The 24,710-nt window shown below is 42.6% G+C and overlaps 1 protein-coding gene across 1 annotated transcript in view; it reads right to left on the reverse strand.

Annotated features, from left to right (window-relative positions):
• Nucleotides 1-23,097, reverse strand: part of LOC111605339 (acetylcholine receptor subunit alpha-like) — a 58,338-nt gene extending 35,241 nt beyond the window's left edge. Inside the window, exons 1-3 of the mRNA XM_030224252.1 lie at nt 22,917-23,097; nt 374-668; nt 118-298 (exon numbers count right to left, since the gene is read on the reverse strand). Of these exons, the coding sequence (XP_030080112.1) occupies nt 118-298; nt 374-668; nt 22,917-22,971 (531 nt within the window). The 5' untranslated portion in view covers nt 22,972-23,097. The remainder of the gene's footprint in view (nt 1-117; nt 299-373; nt 669-22,916) is intronic.
• Between the last annotated feature and the right edge of the window lie 1,613 nt (nt 23,098-24,710).

Consider the following 24,710-nt stretch of genomic DNA (forward strand, 5'->3'; position numbering starts at 1 on the left):
GATGGGCTATTTAAAGATTGTGAAGATTGGAAACATCTCAAAAAGATAGAATTGTAGTGCGCCTCCCATAGTCTCTAGTTTGTGAGTGGCTGGATGGATTGGTTGAATGAAAATTACCTGGAATCCGTCGTATGTCCAGCTGCCGAACTTCATGACGCATGTCTGCTCGTCAAAGGGAAAGTATTCGACATCGATTTCGCAGGAGCTTTTATAAATGGCCGGCGGCCGCCATTCCACGCGTCCTGTGTAGTTCAGTGTTGCCTTTGTGGCCAGCGTCACCTCAAAGTTGCCATCAGCGCTGTTGTTGTTTGGAATGGAGATTGGGTGTGTGGCATTATGGTCAGCTCTTAGCTAGTAAACGAGGCTTACTCACTTGTTGTAGAGGACTATGTCCGGGCGCCAAATGTGATCGGAGGGCACGTGCAACATTTCGACACCGCCATATTCCTTGGGCTCCCATTTGAGTTTGTAGTCGTACCAGGATTGCTCCACCCATAGATTGGTGGTCATAATTTGGTTCTTCAGATTGACATCAATCAGTTGCGATAGCTTCAGTTTGATGCGCACCGTGAGCGCATCCGTGACATTGACCACGGGACGCACTAGTTTGTTGTAGTTGCTGAGCAGATCGTCGTAGAGTCGCTTCGCATCCGGATTCGCTGTGCTGCCTGAATACAAATATACAAAATCATCCAATTAATACGGCTTAGAAATCCAGCCAGTTCGCATTATTATGCCTATTATTCTTATCAACTATCTTTGGACTGTTCGCGCTCTTCGCTCTCCGCTATCCGCTCTTATTTTCATTCTCTCATTCTGATTTCCATTTCCGCTGCCATTTGCCGTTTCCACTTGCAACGCATATTGCTGTGTATGCGCAATGCGGCAATTAATGTGCCACACATTAAATTAATGATACGCTGATAATGGCATCACAATATGCTTGACCAGCCACGCCCACACCCCAGCCCAAGCCCAAACCCAGACACAGACACAGACACAGACCCAGAGCCAGACCCAGATCAGCCCCTGCCGCCTCTCCAACTGTCAGCTCCCTGTGGACTTTACTAATTAGCTTTGCTTTTGGCTTATTCCGATGCGCGGCCGTCACGAAAAACCCGAAATCTTTTAATTGATTTATTTAACGTCCGACTGTTATGATACCCTGTCGCTGGGCCTCGCATAACTATGTCGCAACATGCGCTCCCCATTAAGCGGGAGCAATAAGCCCTGTTTTCATTGGCTCGACAAGCCGTTGGCTTTCAAAACGTGGGATTAAAACTGAACATAAATATTTATACATACGTATATAAATATTAGAGACTGATAAGAAGTTGTGCTCAGATCGAGATTTCAGATAGACGTGATATGGAAATACGTCTTAATCACAAATGTCAAGCTTGAGCCTAAGCTGATTGATGGAAGAGAAGCTGCGAATGTCTTAAGCAACAGCGAACCGCTTCGCATAAATTAAAAATCTTTTCAATATTCGCCTTTTGTATCAGTTGTCAGTCGATGTTGTGATGAACTTTGCATAATCTTAGCTTAATTGGATAATTACTGCGCTTCATTGGAAGGCAAAAGTAAAAGCTTTTTCCTTTTTCATTCGAATCGACTTTGTGCAAAGGGGATTTGTTGAAGGTGTCTCAAATAGGTTAAACACCTCGAAAGGTCTGCCCTCAACTCACAACCTATAGATGTCCGACTTTTACAGACGAAAGCAGTCCATATAACTTAAGGGTATTCAAGGTTCGACCAGTCAGCCAGCATTTGCTGTGTATTGCCGATTTCGTTGACTAAGACTGGCAAACTACAAACTATCCTAATGCGCTTAGGCTTCAATACATGGATTTTTATTGCGCTACGCCGCCTGCTCTGCTCTGCTCTGCCCGCACTCCGCCACTGTAATAATGATAAGCTGATTAGTGAACGCTTCCTTCTAATGACATTGGCGACAATATAACATCTGCTGTTGTTGGGGTCCCGGATACCAATCAGCTAGGCGCGCTTTGCATGCGATGCTCCACTGGGCTGGTGTCCAGGCCTGGCTGGCAGACACTGTTGGCGGCCCTGATGGGCGCATTAACTCATTTCCTGCATCATTAAGGGGCACCTGCAGCGCTCGCACATTCACAACACACACAACAGACACACAGACACCAGGCCAGGATGTGTCCGACATTCTAGCCGCAGCACTGCTAGCAATTAGTGCCAATGGGCGTGAGCTTTATAAATTTTAGCTAGCTTTGAACTCTGAGTCGGGCAAGTGTGGAGCGAAAATGAAAGTGCGTCCGTCCATTGGAGTCTGTTAAAAATTAACTACCTATGTTTTTGTGGCACACTTTATGCCTCTCTGGAGCAACATCAATCCATTGCCTACTTTAAGACCGCAGCGCATTTGGCCAGGCAGCTTGGAATGTTCTTAGCCAACAACTTGCCCGCTTACCCATTCGCTTGACAGGGTTTATATATATATGTGTGTGTGTGTGTGTGAGTGTATTTGTGGGTTAACGCTGTTGTAGCTCGCGTGGGAAACGTTAAGTTAAACGGACCTTTGCGGCGACCGCTTTTGTCGCCTGCCGTTTTCGGCACACATGCCGTATACTTTATTTGGCACATTTCAGATGTCTATGTGTGAGTGTGCGAGCTTACGTGTAGCTGTGTGCGTCTGTGTTAGTGCTAATTGACTGCTTTCAATGCTTACATGTGGCCTGACAATCACATTAAGGTAACCAAAAAGCACATTTTATGATTGCTTTGCGTGTCGCACATTTATCGTGACAAATTATTATGCACACACACACAGACACACACGCACACACCCATAATTATATATGAATACGTGTGTGCTTACACATACAACTTAATGTCTCTAGCTTATTGTGTTAATAGACAAAAGCCAGGCGAACAATTGAATTTCTTCTGGCTGACAGACTGACCAAATCCGATTACAGGCGCAGCTCTCAAATTCTAATTAGTTCAGCATTTCGTATTAGGCCCGACTTCAAAGGTTTCGCATTTCTTAAACATATCCTAGTAAAGCTTATTAGCTGATTCGTCTGAATTCAGACCCAATGCCAAAAGGTGATTCGGCTTCCATTTCAATTAGTCTTAGGAAATTGCGACTCACATATTCATTGATTGCACAATCAAAACATTTCTATAAGACTAAAAACACTTTTCACAAAATATAGAAAGAAACTGAAGAATTATGTTACAAGAAATTAAATTCTGCCAAAAATTCTGTTCCTTTGTGATTTGTGCTAGAGTCAGATACCATTCCTGTTGTTGGGCCCCTTAATAATACCTAAGAAACTACGATTCCGACTCGGATTCCCATCTCTGATCTCAATTTGCAATTAGTTAGCAGACTTATTCGAGTTCTTGGCAAGGCTCAGTTGTCTGATTCGCATTCTTTGTTTGTTCTGGCTGACAGTTCTTGGCTACACCTAAATGCAATTTCGTTGTTTGCGACCCACAAATGACAGCAACATGGCTGCAGTCGGACATCGCTTTGCCCATTTCCACATTCCAAAGTCGTATTATCTCCTTCTCCATCTTTCCCTCTCTCTCAGTCTCAGGCTTTGTCCATTTAATGCTCGGGCACCGCACATTTGGGTCGTTGTGCAGCTTATATAATTATGCGATATGGTTATTTGAAATTTATGTGAATGCGTTTGCGCGCGTGTGTGTGTGTGTGTGTGTGTGTGTGTGGGCCACATTGTAATAATTAATATACATTGCGTATACGCTACACCGGCTCTAAGCTCAGCTCCTTTCAACAGCCCAGCTGGCAATGATCTAAGTATGCACACCTTATGCTCGAGTTGACTCGAGTCGTTGTTGGCCCTTCAGTTCATTGCGAGCAATTGAAAATACTCGTTATTTAAATCGGTTTTTTTTGCACTTCTACTAACATAATCGAGTTGCAGGTCCTTCAGCAGTAATTGGCATTCATTAAGGATGCCGTTAGCTGAAAATTTTGATATTCTGAAACGCTGGAACGCAGCTCTTTCAATTTGACTTGCCAAATTGTTTTTTCTTTTTCCGCCGTCCCCCGTCTTTTATACCCTTTACCCAGTGCAAATTGGTAAGGCAAGGCTCGATTGGAGTGGCAAGTAGACAGAATATGTATTTCTGAGTAGCAGTACAAGATGAATCCATATAGCTATGTCGGACCGTCTGACTGCACGACCAATGGGTATGTCTGGAACAGAGTTGCGACTTAAGACTTCGTTTTTATTGTAGCCAAGGATTCGATTTTGTATTCCTTATATTCCTGCATGCGCTTGCAGTTATAGAAGAATACAGGGTATGCTCTGTTCGATCACATTTGCCAATCGCGTGCATAACTTCTTTTTGTTTTTTGGTTTTTTTTTTTTTTGTAGCTTTGCTTGTTCACTGTCTCTGCTTTGGATGCTGCCACGGCTTCTTCTGCTTCCTCCTTTGCTTCTTCTTGTTGGCGAGTCGTGTGTTTACTCAACTGCAAGGCGAATGCAATTTTTGTGTAAACAACGCCATAAATTCCAATGGCTTAACAACAAAACGTTAGCACGGGCAGCAAGGCCACGCTGCAGTCACTATGGCCAGGTGGACGGACACTGGGTGTTGGCAACAGAGGAATGAATGGCAATGGCAGCCACTGTTAACGAGTTGTCTGTTGGAAATCGTCATGTGACAGAGAGGGAGATAGAGAGAGAGAGAGAGAGGGAGAGAGGGAGAGAGAGGGACTATGGAATGCCAAGAACTTCAAATTTGGATTGCAGATTGGTTAAAACTTTTTTATTATTATTATTCAGCTAACTCATAAATATTATGATATTTCGCATATACGAATTCTCTTTATATACAAGCCAAGTACGCTGCATGATTCATAAGGATCCTTTGCTGCCGACTGAGAAGCTGCTCTTTATAATTCTAATGAGTTGACATTTGATCTGCATGTTCTATGAGAAACTGTATTTTATAATGCTATTGAGCTGCCTCTGTTCGTGCCTCAGTCTCTCACAATCAGAAACTTTCAGACTCTTTGCCTTTGTCTGTCTGTCTCAGTATTTCTTTGTCTATGTGTGCCTCTCTATCTCGCTCTCTCTTTCTATCTTTCTATTTCTTTATCTCTCTATCTCTCTATCTATCTATGTCTGTATGTTTCTATCTCTTTATATATTTATCTATCTATCTCTCTATCTGCCTATGTCTTTATCATCCTCTCTCTATATCTCTCTATTTTTATAGCTCTCTATATGTATATATGTGTCTCTGTCTCCGTGTCTCTTGGTCTCTTTCTCCAGCCCGTTCTCTCACTCATGCAAATAAATTAAGGACGTATGTTAACAATGTTGTATAACGCAAAGGTAGGGGATACAGGCATCTCATAGTCGAGCACACTTAAGTGGAGCATACAAGCGTGTTTTTGTTTTGCCAACGATTGTGCGCTGACTTTTTAAACGCTTGAAATTTACACGCAATTATTGTGAATACATGTGCATGATAACTGGCTAAAAAAAGAGCAGGAACTTGTAGCACCAACAGCAACAGCAACGCAACTGCAACTGCAACTGCAACTGCAACTGCAATGGGAGACGCAAACGGGGCGTATGAATAATAAAACACTGCGCCGAACAATGGCCAAATGTGGGCGGGGATGGGGGCATTGGGGGCGTCTCGCCTTCTGGCCATGTGCAGTGCAATTGCGATTGCGATTGCGGTTGACAAAGTTGTTGTTGCCGCTGCAGTTATTGTTGTTGTCGTTGTTTCTTACTGCATTCGTCAACATGCGTCGTGTGCACAAGCCCTCATAGCTGTGGTATGTGCCACGTTGCGGCGACCGCAAGGTGCCGTTCGGAGCCCTAGCTGGCCATTGTCGAGAGCAGGCGAGGCATCGCATTGGGGAACCCAAACACGTCCCGTTCGCATTCGCAATCGCAATCGCATTCTCATTCCCACTTCCAGTCCTGTTGACCATGCAAAGCAACAACAAATTGCGAAGCATAAAGCGTAAATTGGCAAGCAGCAAAAAATATGAATAATTTGCACGTGGCAGAGGCGATTGGGGCCGATCTAGTGGCCAGCTGGGCTATCGGCTGTTAGCTGCATTCGCGCAGCTGCCAATCGAATGCTGACCAAGCTGATTTCCGGCAGGAACAGCGATTGAATGGAATGATTGAAATTGGCGGAACTCTGGACACATGCAACAGCTGCACTTTGCCTTTTCAATATTCTTTATGTGTCCCAGGCAAATGCTTAAGCAGATTAGATCTGAATAGCTGCCCTACATCCACCATTTCCCTCTGCCCTGCACTGACTCTAACTTATGGCTATCTTAGTTTGGGGCACAGGTCTGCTTCATTAAGTTAACTTGGGCTATAAACATTTCTTTTCATTCAGATTCATGTTGAAAGTGCCTCTAGGATCAGGTTTGAAATGAGAGATTCACCTCTTGTAATATTCAATTATTCAGCTACTAATTTATCACAACACTTATCATTTCAGCTTGAATTATTCATGAGCTTTCATTCATTGAATTATATTCATTTCGCTAGAGTTTCACAAGCATCAAACAATTTATGAGATTTGTTAATTGAAACGCTTTCAATGCTCCACATGTATTCCAAACTAGTTCATAGTAATCAAAATGACATTGTTGATTCAGCAAATTAAAATGCCAAAATATATACAGATATGCATACATATATGTATGCATATGTTTATCTAGCAAATATTGTTATTGAACTGTTTTTGTATCAATAGAGCGAGCTGCGTTTGCTTTTTGCTGCAGTTTGATTTTTTACTTTTTCTGCTTTTTACATTTATCGCAGTTATAGTGGCATCCGATCTATGTGCATACGTATTGAAGCTGGCAGCGGCTGGCTTTCAAATGCAATTGAATGCAATCACTCATTCATTCTGGGCGCTTCCGTTTTTCAATCTGCGGTCCATTCAACGGCTATCAAACTGAAACTCTAGTCCAGAAGCTGTCTGATTGTTCCACGTCAGATCCCTGCTTGATACCTGTTAGCCGTAAATGCGTCCGGGGCTTAAATGGCAATATATATATTTTTTTCTCGAGTGTCAGTGACGCCCATCAACTATCCAACCATTGGCGCCTGCCTGCCTGCCTGCCTGGCTGCCTGGCTGCCTTGCTGCCTGCCTGCCTGGCTGCCTGCCTGGCCATTCTCCATTTGCTTGCGCACTTTTCTCTGGTATCCTTTAACGGTCTATCGCATTTGGCGTCGTCCTTGTTGTCGTAGGTGTTGCGTCCTGCCTGATGAATTGAGCTTAAGCACGAGCATGATCCCCATCATCATTTTTTATGGCCATGCGTCAAAAACAAGACAAGTTTCCACCCTCCGGCGCCTCGCCTGGTAACGCCCTCTTGCCAATGTGTCAAAATGTTGGCCCTTGCCTCAAATCGTCACGCAGCAAAAGTTTCTAATGACGCCGCTTTGATGAGCGCAGGAACTGAAGCCGAGGAGGCGATTGCCACCAGATGGGGCACGAGAGGTATGGCTGATAGGAAGTTCTAGCTGTATCCGGAACTTCTCGCTTGATTCCGCTCCCAGTATCGCGCTAATGTTCGCCATAGGGCGGCTACCGATTTCACAGAGCATGCAAAGCTTACAACGGACCGAGTCATAACCGAAACGGATGTAAAAAACATTCGAGGCACGCACATACAGAGAAAGCGAAAGATAGAGCGAGTGGGACAGGGGAGAGGGTGGGAGGGGGAGAGGCAGCAAGAGCAAAGCGAGCATCAATTCTATCGCTCGCATAGTTAAAGCATTTCTCTAACGAGTCGACGGTGCACATATTGAACTTGTGTGTTCATGCTAGCTAGTGCCACGCCCACTTCGAAAATACCAGCTACCAACGCTGCTAATGTGCGTAAAAGCATGCGCGTGTGTGTGTGTGTGTGTGTGTGTGTGTCATCATTGACACGCGAAAAACATGAAGCACTTTTAGCATTTATGCGTTGCAAGCAGCAGCAGCTGGCTTCCATTATTATACGCTACACCCTGTAACCAATAAAAAGGCAAAAAAGGTTGCCCAAAAGTATATGCTGAGCCCTGAAAATGATATAGAAGCATTTCATTATCTGATTCTATTTCAAACACAGTCGAACGTGTTGTCACTTTATTTAGCATCACTAAAATAAAGACAGCTTTAAGGCTCTCTGCAGGGTAGCTTTTAATCGAGCTCGAATGAATGGCGAAATGTTAGACGAATACTTGGCTTGAATCAGTGAAATACTCCTGGGGCCTTCTACGTCCAGACTTAGGAAAAGTTTTCCTAGTGACGAGCACTTGATTGCCAGAACATATATCCTGTACAAAATATGCACGAGAGCAACATAAATCTTGGCAAGAAAATCGTTAGCTTCACGCTACATACAAATAAGCAAGCACATTATATACGTACATACATACATTCGTACATACATACATCCATATAGAGATTCTTTTTATTAAATGCATTCGGGCATAACATAAAAAGTTCCATAAATTTCAATAACTAAGGCAAACCGACTGATAGCTGAATTATTGATGAGCTGGAATAAAGTATGTTCCGTGGAATTGATGAGCCCGCAAATACAACAAAGAAAAGCAAATGAATGAATGTCGACTTGAAACAATATACGAGTATGAACCACAAATGTGAATTTGTTGCCAATGCGAATACCATTAAGAAATAGGAATGGCCATGGGAATGGGAACGGAAATGGGAATAAGAATGTGCTTGAGAGCTAACAAATTCCACATTTATGAGCTAGGATCGATGAACATTATCAAATGACACCGATTATTGATATTGAGCGACTTAAGGATACTGATTACTATATCACTAATCGATAAATATCGACTTTAGTAAAGTGTGAAATGTGTCGTATACAGCAGAGAACGCTTAAAGAGTTTTTATAAGCCAAGTTTTAAGCTTGATCACGTTGACATCGAATGTATTAAGTTCTTATAATCAACGAAAATTCAATTTATGTTGACTATTCACTTGAGCTTGTAATATCGATATATATCGATACAATAACTCATTTTGCAGCACATTAAATACGTTTATTAAATATTTATTCGTTGATCTCTTCTGCATGTGAGATTTTATTTAATTATTTTTATTTGTGTTTTTCTCTTTTGATGAACTATCGATGGCAATCAAGCCACTGCAGCTCTGGTGGAGGTGGAAGCAATGGAGTTTTATTGGATAATTGGATAATTGCCAGTGACAGGTAACAGACAGGCGATGCGTTTGTGAACAAATGCGTTGGCGTATGAGTCAAGCTGGAGTAAGCCACTGCAAGAGTTTAGCTGGCAATGACAGCGTAATCAAGTCGTTGTGTTCTCTGACAAGATAACGGTACCCACACACACACACGTACACGTACACGTACACACACATCTATGTATATGCTGGTGAGTAGTTGGCGGAAAAGGAAGTGCACCCATTGACAGCAAAGAAGAGACGCGTCTGTCGCGTGTGTGTACAGCCCGTAAATCTAATATTTCTAAATGTTAAAAAACTGTTTGGTGCAGTGTTGCGTTCAATGCCCACACACACACACAAGTCCACATATATATATGTATATATATATATCAATGTGTCAACAGTGTGTAGGCAGGGGCCTGGGCAAGGCTGGAGGTTAGGCACGCCCGATTGGCAATAAATTGAAATACGCGACCATAAAATCACTTAATTGCGAATTCGTGTCGCTGCCTGAACGGGAAAGGGCCAATTCACTGCTCAAAAGATAGCTGTATGCGAGTGAGTATGTGTCTCTGTGTGTGTGTGTGTGTGTGTGTGTTTGTGTTTGTGTTTGATTGCATTGACTGTGTGCACGCATCGAAGTGCTGGCCGAGCAGCGAGCTGGCTGTCACTCAGCAGCTCCCAGAAGCACATGATGAGGGCGAATTGGTGCCACAAGTGCGGAGCGGCTACAGCTAGGTGTGGGCGGCTGGCTGGCTGCTCTCTTGTTGTGCGTGTGTGTGGCTCTTACTTGATGATTATGGCAAATTGATTTGTTTGTACCGTTAGACATGCCGCGCACTTTGCGGCTTTTAAATGCCGCGCACGCAAGTGTCCGGAAGACAAATGAGCAATTGGCGGTTATTGCCAAGCGCGAAAACCATTGAGAAAACAATGTGTGGTCGCTGTGAGTATGAGGGTGTGTGTGTATATATATGTATGGTGCGTTAAGTGTTGCGGTTAGTGAGTCAGCGGCCATGGCTGCCAGGTAAATAAAGAACGACAGAGCGAGAGGGAAGAGGGTAAGAGAGAGGGACGACGTGTGCTGAGACGAATGAAAAGCTATTGCCAGCTATAGACTGTTAAGTGCAGCTGCAAGTATGTCTCAAAATCAATGGCTCGTTAAAGCTTAAGCTTGAAGCCAATTTCGAAGGCTAATGGCCATCGAATGAGTCCTGTCATAGCCCAGCCCAGCCCAGTCGTGTTGGCAAAATGAGAAAACCATCTAGAAGACCTCGAGCAGCTGCTCACCAAATCCTGGCGCAATTGACGGTTGGATATGCGGGTCAAGAATCTATGTCATTAACACCTGAATGGACCAATTAGTAGAGCATTTGTTGTGCCATGACAGATTGCATTTCAAGCTGACCCCAATCCATACCGTGAGGCAAACATTTAACATCTTTTACTCTAAATCGCTGACTGAATGACGTCGCATATAACTACGACATGCACAAGCACAACAAGCTTGCAGCGCAATGTGAAAATTTAGCTGACATGACAAAAAGAGGCAAGTTGTAAACTATAATATGAGATCCACAAGATATAAAGTAGTAAATACAAGAACACACACAGGAATAAACACACACACATACACACACAAACTGCTCTCAAGTGCAACTGCTAACAAATTTGTACAGCAACTCAGAGAGAAAAGTTCGCGCTTTGATAAACAAATACAAATGGCAGATGGCTCTGCCGTGCACCAATTCCCAACCCCCACCCCAAACTTAAAGCATTATGAGAGTTGTCAGTCCCTTGCCAAGCCACGCACCGTGCTCTACCTATCGTGTACTTCGTGGTGCATAATAGTGCGGCGCATATCAGGCGTAAAGTATCTGTACATCTAGCAGCCAGAAGTAGACATGGAGAAAGATATAGATACAGATTCAAATATATATATAGAGAAAACGATATATATATACAGATACAGATACAGATACAGATACAGATACAGATACAGATACAGATACAGATACAGATACAGATACAGATACAGATACAGATACAGATACAGATACAGATACAGATACAGATACAGATACAGATACAGATACAGATACAGATACAGATACAGATACAGATACAGATACAGATACAGATACAGATACAGATACAGATACAGATACAGATACAGATACAGATACAGATACAGATACAGATACAGATACAGATACAGATACAGATACAGATACAGATACAGATACAGATACAGATACAGATACAGATACAGATACAGATACAGATACAGATACAGATACAGATACAGATACAGATACAGATACAGATACAGATACAGATACAGATACAGATACAGATACAGATACAGATACAGATACAGATACAGATACAGATACAGATACAGATACAGATACAGATACAGATACAGATACAGATACAGATACAGATACAGATACAGATACAGATACAGATACAGATACAGATACAGATACAGATACAGATACAGATACAGATACAGATACAGATACAGATACAGATACAGATACAGATACAGATACAGATACAGATACAGATACAGATACAGATACAGATACAGATACAGATACAGATACAGATACAGATACAGATACAGATACAGATACAGATACAGATACAGATACAGATACAGATACAGATACAGATACAGATACAGATACAGATACAGATACAGATACAGATACAGATACAGATACAGATACAGAAGATACAGATACAGATAACAGATACAGATACAGATACAGATACAGATACAGATACAGATACAGATACAGATACAGATACAGATACAGATACAGATACAGATACAGATACAGATACAGATACAGATACAGATACAGATACAGATACAGATACAGATACAGATACAGATACAGATACAGATACAGATACAGATACAGATACAGATACAGATACAGATACAGATACAGATACAGATACAGATACAGATACAAATACAGCTAAGTGCTTACGACAGAATTCGAACTGTCACTTAAGGTGCAGTCAGGGCTGTCTGGGCAAATGTATCTGAATCTGTAATTGTATACGTGTGTATTGGCAGTTGTATATGTATGTAAATGTAAATGTAAATGTAACTGTAAATGTATCTGCTCAATCTTGTTTGTAAGATGCTTTATGGCATTATGCATAATGCAAGATGAGCAAATCGTTTCCCTCATATTTCCCAAAGTATCTTTGATGTGCGTGGCTGTGGGTGGCGGTTGGCTGCTGTAAGCTGCTGTAGGCGTGCTGCTTGGCATATCAAGCCAATAACGCTCGTAATTGTTTGCCAATGTCATTGTCATTGTCATTGTCAATGTACAATTGCCACGGCCACTCGTCGTGTGATGCGAGCCGCCTTCATCATCGATCAATAAACATCAGCAGGGGATATCGTTTGAGCTGCTATCATTACTTAAGCCGTTGCTGTTAGTTGATGCTGTTGTTGTTTTTGTTGTGGCAATGCGTCAATGTCAACATTGATCAATGCAAGGGCAAAGACAGCCAACCAACTAACCGACCAACCAAACAGCCAACCAAGCAACCAAAGTAGGGCCAACGCCCCGGACAGCAGTTGAAAACAGGCATCCAGCAGTCAGCAGCTAGTCCAACACCTTGGTCTGGTCTACTTGCAGTGCTTCTTGTTCTATATACCCTCATAGTTGTAAATAAGGGTATGCTTATCCCTTACTAAAGTGAATCAAATTGATATCTGCCTACTACGAACAGTTCGCAGTTCGCCAGAGATTCAAATTTGGTCCTCAAACATCCTAATGCAAGAAGTGAACGGCCCCAAAGAGAAACGAAAATATATTAAAATAACGTGTTTGCTTTGAGAACTACTTTTCGAATAATCCTTATTAATGAACCTACAGACATATTGAATCTATCTATTCTGGGTACAGGGTACTTTGTGCTCGAGCAAGTCGAGCTAGTGGACTGATTTTGAAACAGGTGCCAGCGCTGGTGGTGTGAGTGGCGTGCTTATGAGTTCATGAAATGCTCCTTGAATATGCATGAGCCCCTAAGGGACGACGAGTGCAGCAGCCCCAGCCCCAGCCTCAGCCTCAGCCTCAACATCAGCCACATTTGTTGGCTCTGAGTTGTGGGGCCTGTGGCTATGCCTGGTAAAGGTTTTTGGCGAAAGGACGAGACGGCTGCAGCTTGGCGCAAAATGAGTAGAGATTAAATTAAATTAAATTATAGAAACCGCCACGTTAGGGCCAACCTGTGTAATGTAACTGTCTGTTCGCAGCACCTGTAGTAAGCCAGCTTCTCCGTCTCCTGCTCTCGTCAACTGTTATAATCCATTTAAAGTCTCGGCTGGAGTTTGGCTAGCTTTGGCCAAAGATCCGCTCATAATTTTGCGGACAGTGCTGCTGCTGTCATCAAATTATGCATGGGTTAAAACAACAAAGGGCGACCTGGCAGTTGCTTGGAATGCCGCAGGATGCCTAGCCCAGCGGCCGAGTACGGTCGACTCTGTTCTCTGTGCTCTGCTCTCTGTTCGCTGTTCTCAGTATAAGTGCCGCTTGGTGGCGGCCAGCCGTGTTTTTGCAACATGAAAAATGCATGCTGCATGCCGCTAGGATTACATGTGACTAAAGAGCAGAGCGGGGGTGTGTGTCGAAGGCATGACAACTCGTTGCATTTGCACACTTGCAACTGGCGACACACTTGCCACAGTGCTTAGGCGAAAATGGCATAAGCCCAGCCTAAAAGCAGTCAACACATATTTCAACTGCAATCAGCGAGCGAGCGAGCGACTGTGTGTGCGTGTGTGAGCTGTGTGCTTGGCTGAGCTGTGTCAAAAAAACTAAATAAATAAGCAGACAGTGTGCAAGCTAAAAGGAAACTCAACTTGAAGATAAATGCAAATTTCAGTTGCTCTCAAAAGCAGCGCTGTCAGCGTCGCAGTCACAGTCGCAGTCACAGTCGCAGTAGCAGTCACAGTCACAGTCACAGTCGCGAGCATAGCTCGTTTTTGTCATTTCCGTTGCAGCGCTTGCAGCTGCATCATATATTTTCTCCAATGTGCGCTCTTCTTTTATTTAAGTAGAGTATATTTGTTTTTGTATTTTAACTAAAACGATTTGACGTTTCAATTGACGAAACTTTTTGCCATGATCCGAAAGTGGAAAATCATGCTTTAAGCTCTTGAGGCTTAACAGTTTACGGTTAATTTTGTGGGCCTGTGAGCGAGTATCGCGCAGTCGCTTATGACCGACTGCAGTATGGAAAATTGTCTTTTTTCTTCCTTTTTTGTCAAGAGCTGTCTTCCTTTTGCGGTTTGTCATACTTCCGCTGTGGCCTTGCAATTCTATTGCCGGGTCTTAAAATTGTCCAAATGGCTGTGGCGGGGGTCGTGGCGAAACGCCTGGGCTCATTTGGCCAACCAGTGGAGGCAAAAGCGACACAAACAGACAACAGCTTCATTTATCAAAACGCACTGGTCGCGTCGTCAAATGTTCTGTATGCCACACAGCCATCCAGTCACCCAGCTGCCCCCAAACCCTCACAGCCCACCCCGATGCGGCACAGCGAATAACCTAATTTTATGCCAGGCCAAACCGCCCAAATGGCAGCCAGGCTAGCTAGTGGAGGACTGACGGTTAAAGTGTTTAGCTGCATTGTTGCTGCAGCTGGCAAACATGCAACAATTCGCGTACGATGTTGCATGCAAGTTAAAGCCAAAAGCCAAATACCAAAAAAACACAATTGCTTTCAAAATGTAACTCCAAATGTAATTTGCTCTGGCCAAACAAACAAAACTAATCTCATTTTGCCACACACACACACACACAGAATGCTCGAAACACTCTAACTCATTTTGACCCTTAGCTAGGTCGCACCTCCAGCAAGATCTCATAATATTAAAATTAGGAATTTTTTAATAATGTTTAACTGTTTATCGTGAGATTAAACAGAACTAATTTGGACAGAAGCTGTTCTAGCTGAGATTTTGCCAGTTGATAAGGCATTGACATAGGAAATTATTATACCATACAATGGTGTTTCCAATATCTAAGCCAAATCAGAGCTTAAGTCTTGAACACATGATATGATAATAACTACAATTGCTTGGGGAGTAGATCCCGACAAGATTTGGCGCTGAATTGTTTTGGTTGAGCCAAGTTTTTGCTGAGATCTCGCCTCAATATTATATGAGCCAAAACCTAGTGTAAAGAATATTTTAATTACGATCACTGTTTGAGATATTCGTATATAGCAGCTAAAATGATAAAATCATATCATGATGTTATAATAAGCTCAGCAGTTCTCTAAGATGATAGAGCCTAGAAACTATTGATAGTGCTGATATCTTTATAAAATCATGATATCAAGTTCATCAAGCACAACAGCAAAAATATCTTCAAGGCAGCGCTTACAACTTTAACAAAGCTGAAGCCAGCAATTAGAAATTGATGAATGCATTCCAAATAATGATGAATGTCCGCAAAGGGAAGTAATATACATATATATATCACAGCATTTACAGTTATTATATTAAATATTTGAGATGGCAGCTTGTTTATGACTATAATAAATTACAATAAATATTTTTGAAAAATATTTACATGCGACGACGAGCATAAATCGTTGAGCAGAAGAGGAAGGAGTTGAATCGATGAACTGAGTAGAACAACATGAAATAAATAAACTTAATCAATGAAAAGAAAAAGCTTGAAGCAAAGCTGAACAATTAGGCAATCTCTAATTGCTGGAGCTTTGTTCGAGTGTCAGCCTCGATTATGGGGCTAATTTGCAGGAGGATGGACTATGCAATTAAGCGAAACCGATATGTGTGTAGCTATATCAGTCAGTTGGCTGGCCGTCTAATGAGTTTCAGCAGTCGATGTTGGGCAAGTTATTGGCGGCTCTCATGCCAAAGGAGTACCGAGCACTTATTGTATATCAAAGAGCATTCGTGCATTCCAACTTGACTCAATTCAATCTGCCAGCGGCAGAAGCGGCCGCAACATAGCAGTAAATAACATACAAATCGAATGGCAATTGCTGTGCTGTAGTCTCCCACACCCACGCACTCACCCACACGCACACACACACACAGTCATTTCATGTGGCTCAATGCATTTTCATTTGTGTAATTACATTGGCGCATTTTCAAACAACAATTAGCGCGTGTTGGCAACTCTGGCTGTGGTACGCGACTCGCGTTTACAAAACGGCGCAAAACTTTTCAACAGAGGTCAGAGGGCTTACTGGAACTGGGTCTGGCGTTGCAGGTGGCAGGCTGTAGCAACATCATCAATCATGCATTTGAAAAGTTTATTAAAGAGAGTGCGAGAATGTGGGGGCATTCAAAGAGAAAGAGCAGGCGAAAGAGTATTAGAGAGGGAGCAAGGGAGGAAGGGAGGGAGTTGCCAGAGTACTTAAACGCTAAAAGTTTTCAATAGCTTTTGCGTTCGCTGGCTAACAAACTAAGTCGGGTAAATGTTGAAGCAAAGTTTATGCAACTGCATATACACACACTCACACTAACGCGCACATACACAAGCACATAGACATGCATCACAAATACACACACGCACACACGCACACACGTACACAAGGGGAGCAACATCAATTCAAATTTGGCCATGAAAGTCGACAGCGACGACGGCGCTGATCACATTTCAATGACAAAAGTAGGCCGGCAATTGAGGAGTGTGTGGAGAAGGACTGGGGAGCAGCAGCTGGGGGAACAGCTCTGGGCACCCTTTCGTGTTGCATGCACAAATGGCTTTCGCTTACTCTTGACTCTTGACTGTTGTTGCTGTGCGAAGTTTTTGCATTGACTTTGCCGACGATTTTCACTTTCGCCTTCTAAACTTATCGCCTGCCAGAATTTCCGTGTGCGAATTTTAATTTATTTCCCGTAATAATAGCAAAGGTGCTGAGCAGAGCTGGTCTTTCGGGTTGAGTTACTTAGTGCAAAGTAGCAAGTTGCATAAATAATATAAGATAAAAGCTCCTCTAAGAGCCCTGTGTTTGAGGTCAATTGGGATTAAATACTAAGCGAAATGAATGTGAGCTGGATAAAGTCAAAGACTTTGCTTTGTTTAATGTTTCAACTTTCCTGGTAAAGCGAAACTATTGAATTATGATTTATTTGCTTTGTGCTAGAAGTCATCAAACTGTTCTTAGAAATATGAAGGAGAATAAAAAAGAATATGCAAAGCTTAAGCTCAAGCTTCAGCCAAGGTATAGCGCCACAGCGCCACAGCGCTGCACATCCAGCAGTCCAGTCCACATACATCGTGTCGAAATTGCAGGCCACTTAGTCTTCGTAGATACGCTTCCATCCACTTGCCCATTGCCACTTCATAGCTGGCACATAAAGTTAACGCAAATGGTTCGATTGTTGGGCATTGTGGTTAGAGCATTGCCATGTTGTGCCACAAAGTTAGGTGGCACGTTGCAAGTGCGTTTATCTCTATTTCTGGCTTGCTCTTTCGCTAGCTTTCGCCCTCCCTCTCACTCACTTTTTGCGAGTTGCCTCTAGTGTTTCTGCTGCTGCGCTCATGAATCATGCCAAAAATTGCGGCGTCGCGACGCAAGCGACCCAAATTCTGATAGTTGCTGCACTTGAAGCGAGCAGACGACAATGACAACAACAACAACATCAGCAGCAGCAGCAGCAGCATCGATGTTGGCCATGAAGACAACGCTGCAGACATTGCAGACTTCGACTTGGACTTCGACTGCGACTGCGACTGCGACTGTGGCAGCGACGACGACTGCGACAGCGACTGCAATGAATTTGTCGCACTGCCACTGTGCTACAAAAGTGGGCGTGTTGCTGCTTTTGGCCGTGCGAGTCTGTGGCACGCCCCATTTTGCAAGTGGCGTCGTCGTAGCACTTCACTTTTCTATATTAGCGCCACGTAAGTGCAGCCGCAGGGCGTGGCAATTGCATTACAAATGGACGAGGGGGAGCTGAGTGCGCAAATTACACCACATCCCACAGCCAGCTACACACCTCCCCACCCACACCCACTTGGACAGAGAAGAAATGAAATACAGCAACAACGAATGACAAAGTATACGAATCGAACATACCCTACAATTCACTCCTGTGCCACTTAGGGTAAATCCAATGATGAGCCAAAAGTCCTTCTTACAGTCATATTACTTGTTCCACATTAAGTGGCACTCACGATCCAAAGACGGATCTAAGACATGACTCGACTGCATCTATCTATTGACTTTATAGATTGCGGTTTATCTGAAAGCCTTATTCTATCCATGTTCCATATTTACAATGTAATACTAAATAACACCAATTAAAATTAAAAATGTTCTTAATAAATTTACATTTTTATTTTTAAGCTGTTGCCAGCTAAGCAGTCTTGAAGTCATGTATGAGCGATGCAATAAACTGTTTCGAAGGAAAGGTAAACTTTGCTACACTGTGCAGAGTCCCCTTCCATGAGAGAGACGCACCTTCAGCAAGGGAACGCTGGGCTCACACACTTTGACGCTCTCTAACTATAGAATTCTCAACTGGTTACAGTTGCGCAAGAGAATCAAGGCGATGACGTTTCGATCTGCTGTTTCGATAGCTGTTGATCCGGCAGGTTTACGGCTACACAGACAGCCTGCTTACCTTTTCTGTGTGCATGACTTTGTTGTTGTTGATAAGAAATAATTAAGCTAACACAACAAATTGAATAAGGCTCCTTGTTGTGTTTCTGCTGGGGAGCTGATTCCGATCTTTGGCTCTTATCTAAGTTCCGTTTCATTATGGGCTTTGGCTTCTAACTGACTTTTGTCTGTGATATGTCAAAGCATAAGTAAGAAACCCTTGTTGTGCAGTGTAGCCATTGAAAGCAAGAAAAAAAACGAAGAAGAAAAACGTCGCCAGCGGCAGTGGAAAATTGCTCTGAGTTGTCGTCTGGCTGCTGATGCTGATGCTGATGCTGATGCTGTTAAGGGCGTTACTTGCATCTCCTCACCTAGAAAGTGCACTCCCTACAAGTGAATATATGTGTCTGTGAGTATGTGTGTGTGTGTATGTGTGTGTGCTCGTTTAATGGCCACAAAGCGGAAACTGGAGCGTGGCAACTGACGGCGACGTTGTAAAAATTGCTGCAGTTGTTGCTGCTGCATTAGCAGCCATTTGCAGCAGCTATTGATGCGTCCTGCTCTCTCTCTCTTCTCCTCTCTCTCTCTCTCTCTCTGTCTCTCTCTCTCTTACTTTCTCTATGTATGGCGTGCTTTAGTGCTATTTATTTATGTTTGCTGCGGTGTCTGCTGGGCAGCCGAAATGATGACATGAAAAATTGTGTTGCCTGCCTTTGGGCGCTGCTGCTGAGATTTCGATTGCCAGCCCGAAGATGCGAAGCCGAGAGGAGCTTTTCATGTGTTTCATGAATTTATGGCTTTTTAAATCGAAAGAAATTCGTTGCTTGTTCAAGCCGCACCAAATGTGCCAAAGTGTGTGAAACGCAGTGCTTCGAATGCTAATATTATACCAGCAGCAGCAGCAGCAGCAGCAGCAGCAACAGCAACAACAACAAAGCAACACGAATGTAAAATGCCCTGTTCACACATATGTTCGAAACTAAAAATGAGTCAACTTCATCAGTCTATCAGTTTCAAAATCTGTAAATTTGTGACTATAACTGTACGACACGTGCAGACTGACTGATTGATGGACTGATAAACAGTCTGATTGCTTACCGAGAGCAACAAGGCCCATTCTTCGGGCTCAACAGTGAGCTAGGCTTAGTCAGAGTTTGTGATTGAAAGAAATGGCCACATGAGCTCAGGATATGGAAAGCTATGAATTTCTTGACTACGGATTGGAGCAGAACATTTAAAGAGAGACTGGAAAGTATCTCTTGAAGAGTTACGAATCGAAAGGTCGAACTTGACTTTATTCAAGACATTTGCACATTCAGCAGCGTAGTTTTTTTAACTGCTTTGCATATATATATGTATACATATAATATATATATTTGTATATGCAACGAAACGAATCAACGGCATTTCCCATTTCAGTTTCGGGCAAAAACAAAGCGGTATAACCACGAGAGCAATCGCACGAATTCAAGATTTATGAAGACTTTTGCATTTTTATTTACGATGCGAGAACAAACAGGCATACGTAAGCTCAAGCGCATGTACATAAATTCGCGTTAGTTTCAGGTCCTTCGGCTCCTTTTTGGCTGGCCTCAAGGCAAGGGATTGCCTTTAATTGCAGTCCAGCTTCTGTTTCTGTTTCTGTTTCTGTTTCAGTTTCAGTTTTAGGTTTGGGCTTGGGTTTGGGTTTTGGTGTCGGTTGCAGATTCGGTTTCAGTTGTCCTCTTGCAGCTAGCCACAAATGTTGCCGCGCCATTAAGCGCAACGTTGGCAGCGACGCCAGCAGCGCCTGCGGTGTCAACTGCGATGCCGGCCTTGGCGACGCGACGCTCATAAAAAAAATAAAAATCAAATCGACGACACGCACAGAGTAGGAGGCGTCGTCCGACAACTGAGCCGGGGCAAGCAAGGGGTCAGTGTGTGCGTGTGTGTGGGTGGTTGGCTCTCTGTGTGTGTGTGTGTGAGTGTGTGGGCGTGGGCGTGGCTGCCTTGTGCTAGTTTCCGTCTGTGCAGGCAGACAAAATGTTAGCTTGGCACAGCTGCGGCCTCATTTCATGGATGCTGCTAAATACTGATGCTGGCAAAGCGACCAAGTCCGAGTCCGAGTCCGAGTCCGAGTCCGAGTCCGAGTCCAGCACCGAGTCCGACTCAGTGTTCGAGTCCGAGTCCGAGTCGGAGACCGTCCAAAATCGAGTCGGAGGCGTGTCGTTTGTGTCTGCCCGTCGTCTGTCTGCATATCCTGCTGTTAGCTGGCATTGTCCTTGCTGCTGCGAGCTGCGAGCTGTCAGCTGTTAGCTTTTAGCTGCTAGTTGGCCACGTCCAACGCCCAAAACTCGATTTCATTTGCACTTTCCATTTCACATGCGTCCAGACAACATGTCTCCTAATCCGCCAATGCCCTGCATCCACTCGACTGCCTCGCTTCGTCCATCTCAAGTGCCAAATAATATGTGAATAAGCGCGTGTGCGTGCGGCGAATACCAATCGACCAGAGCAAAGAGAAACGGGTACTCGTATGCGCATTCATGTTTATAAAAGAATGATTATCATAGCCGGAGATTTGTTTTCTCCTTCCTGACCCTTCCCATCAGCCTTTGGGTTATTGATGGCATTTCGAGATATTATAAAAAGATATTTGATATGTGATCTTAGGTATCTTAGTAAGAGTCCATTTTGTATTGACTCAATACATTACCCCGAAATTACATTATATATGGCCCATTTATAAGGGAAATCTTTCACTGATAAAGAAGCTTTTAAATACTATCCACGCTTCTTATTGCCTGCTGATATTATTTATTTGCATTGAACACATATTGTAGACATATGGAAGCACAGACTAATTTGTCATGAATCATGAATTATGTTACATATATCAAAATGCCTTGCTGAACATGAGATAAACAATAAAAACAATGCCAATACGTTTAATTGGCATAACTATTCGATTAGAATTGGTGCTAAAGACAAGTTAGCAAAAAGGTCTCAAGTCTCGAAAAAAGAGATTTTGCTTATTAGTTTTTATCTAAGATATAATCCTATGACTAAATATGTATATTCAACTTATTTAGTCAAGATATCAAGAAAACGAGTCTAACATTGATTATGTTATATTACAAGAGAAAGCACGATATGTGTAGAGAGAAAGAGAGAGAGGGAGAGACATGTGTTAGGTGAAACAGTCTTTTGTGGATCTGCCTAAATAGAAACTTCTATTGGCATTAGGCTGACTGTTCTGCTTATAATGTCTATAATATAAGTTGTATACTTTTGGCCACACTCAATTGGTAATTGAAGTTGTCATCAGCTTAAATAACAAGCGACAGGCTTAAATATGGCAAGAGACAAAATAATTGTTTCGACTGATGGTTCCCATTTCAATCAAGAGCTGGCTTTGCAGTCAGCAGTGCAGTAGCAACTGCACAAGCCAAAGCCTAAAGGCAGGTAGTAGTTAGCTGATTCCTTGAAGAAGTGTGACGAGTATATTTGCTTCCTTTCGGCGTCAATGAATCAATGAATCAATGAATCGTCGAGTTATCAAGTGTTTCAGTCTTTCAGATACTCTTAAGGTAAATTGAAAATGAATAAATCAAGTGCTGCAGGTAAATTAAAATGATTTTGAGTCGTGAGCGGGTATTATACAGTCGCTTGCGCCCGACTATGAGTTTTGACTTGCTTTGTAGGTTAGTAGTCCAGCTTCAGGTTGCTAGCATAAAAGCCCAGTGAAAGCGAGTACCCCTATGCCGCCCGCTTCGTCCCGCCCTGTGCGCCGTGAAGATCCCAGCTTGAATCACTTGAGTGGCTGAATGGACAGCCCCCGAAATGAAACGAGAATGTTGCTAGCAATGTCAGGCGATTGTTTTGTGTGTTTCGAGTGCTTTGCCTTTGGCTTTGTTTGAGTTAGCACTCGAGGCATTCGAGGGGGTCGAATTTTTGGGATTGGGTCGAGGCTTGCTCTCACTGTTGCCATCGTCAAGAGACGATGAGAGATGGCGGAGGCAGAGGCAGAGGCAAGCGCAAAGCCTGACGCGGAGGGGCGAGCTGGGGAGAGTAGTTAATAAATACGAGTATGCGGCACTTACTTGATATAAATGAAAGCACAAGAATCATATCTATGGTCACTTGAAACCACTTCATCTCATTTCCCTCTGCGCGCTGGTGTCGAGGGCGTTTTGGGCGTGGCAGCGACCTTGTTGTTGCTGCTGTTACAGTTGTGAACAGAGCTGGTTAATAATGTTGCTTGTTATATCCGTTGTTGTGTCTGTGCTTGTTGCTGTTGTTGTTGTTGTTGTTGCATTTGCTCTTTGTTGCAAGCTTCTCTTTCTCTATTTGGTTGTTGTTTTTGTGCGTTACATGCATTTCAGTTGTGGTTGTTGTTGTTGTTTATTTGGCAGCATTTATTTACATGTTTATTAGAACTCATTTTCCATTGTCACATTATTTTCAACGATTTACTAGGTTTATGCCCATAGTGCATTGCTCTTGCTGTCGTTGCTTGCAGTTGTCGTTAATAAATCTTCAATTAAATTAGTTGCATATTCATTTGCTTGTATATATATATATATATACATCTATTAATTCTCTATAACATATATATTTATATGTTTATATATTATACTTTGTTTTTATTTATTCTGTGTATATATATCTTGTAAATACATATATTTGTTTCTTGGCAGTATTCGATTAAAATTCTTTAAATGGGTTTTCGCTTTTGGTTGGCCAAGTGTTGCCTGTGCTGTTGCTGCTTCTCCTGTTGATGCCCGTTGTCCCGGCCTTTGGCTCATTCTCTATTTGCCCCTTCTGGCATCAACTTTTTCCTTTCGCTGAAAAGCAGAAGAAAGCAAATTAATTAGTGTTATATAATTGTGGTTTGTTATTAAAAGCATTTCTTTTATTGTTGTTCGAGACGAACAAATTTCACAAGAATTAACGAGATTTGGCATAAAAGGTCACTATGAAATTCAAAAACGGCCAAAACCCGATTATGGCCAACTGCTCAATACCCTGCTTACACTGCACATCATCTACTACAGCTAGGGCTGCCACAGCCTTATCTGCTTATCGACTCTTACAGAGTAGCTGAGGAACTTTCTGTATTGTTGCTTATTCAGTTTTCTCTTTTTAAGTTGTTGCTGCAAAAGTTTGTGAAAATTTCGAATGAGCTGCTTTCGGGCTTCACTTGGTTGACTTTGCGTCTTTATACCCTCTTTGCCAAGGATACCGTCAGCAAATGCGTAACATTTTGGCTGATTGAGTAAACAGAATGAATAAGCCCTTAAAATATCGAGAATTCCCAAAAGAGCCTAATAAGCTACACTGAGCGTATGTGAGACCGAAAGCCACTCACTGAACTCAACTCAACAAGCAAAAAATAATATGTTTTTAAAAATTTAGAAAGACTTTTGCCAGCTGTCAGATGCCACTTTCATAAAAGTATTTCTTGAAAATAGGAATATTCCAATTTCAGTGGGTCAAGAGACCATTCCAGACTAATTCTTGGCTATGCAATTTCATCACACCTTGTTGGCCTGTGTTGTAGGCGGGGCTGCCTGTCTAAGCTGTCTTTATGCTAACTAGTCTTTGGAATTTTAAATTTTTGTTAGCACTCACTCTATGATTATAGTATAGCTAAGGGTATTTCAAATTTCGTTTGAGGCAAATAATCTTTCCTTCGTGTCCTTTGTTCGTCTAGTTGTTCAACATTTTCTTATGCAAATTCATTTTAATTATCATTTTGCGTTTTGCGTTTCTTTTGGGCACAAATTGAATTGTTTGGCGACAGCACAACACAACAATATATATATATATATCTGACAAGGAGTGAGAAAGAGGAAAAAAAAAACAAATTAAAAATATAAGAATAAATATATTAA

The sequence above is a fragment of the Drosophila hydei genome, unplaced genomic scaffold (genome assembly GCF_003285905.1).
Source record: "Drosophila hydei strain 15085-1641.00,03,60 unplaced genomic scaffold, DhydRS2 tig00000418-arrow-arrow-pilon, whole genome shotgun sequence".
NCBI classification, from domain to species: Eukaryota; Metazoa; Arthropoda; class Insecta; order Diptera; family Drosophilidae; genus Drosophila; species Drosophila hydei.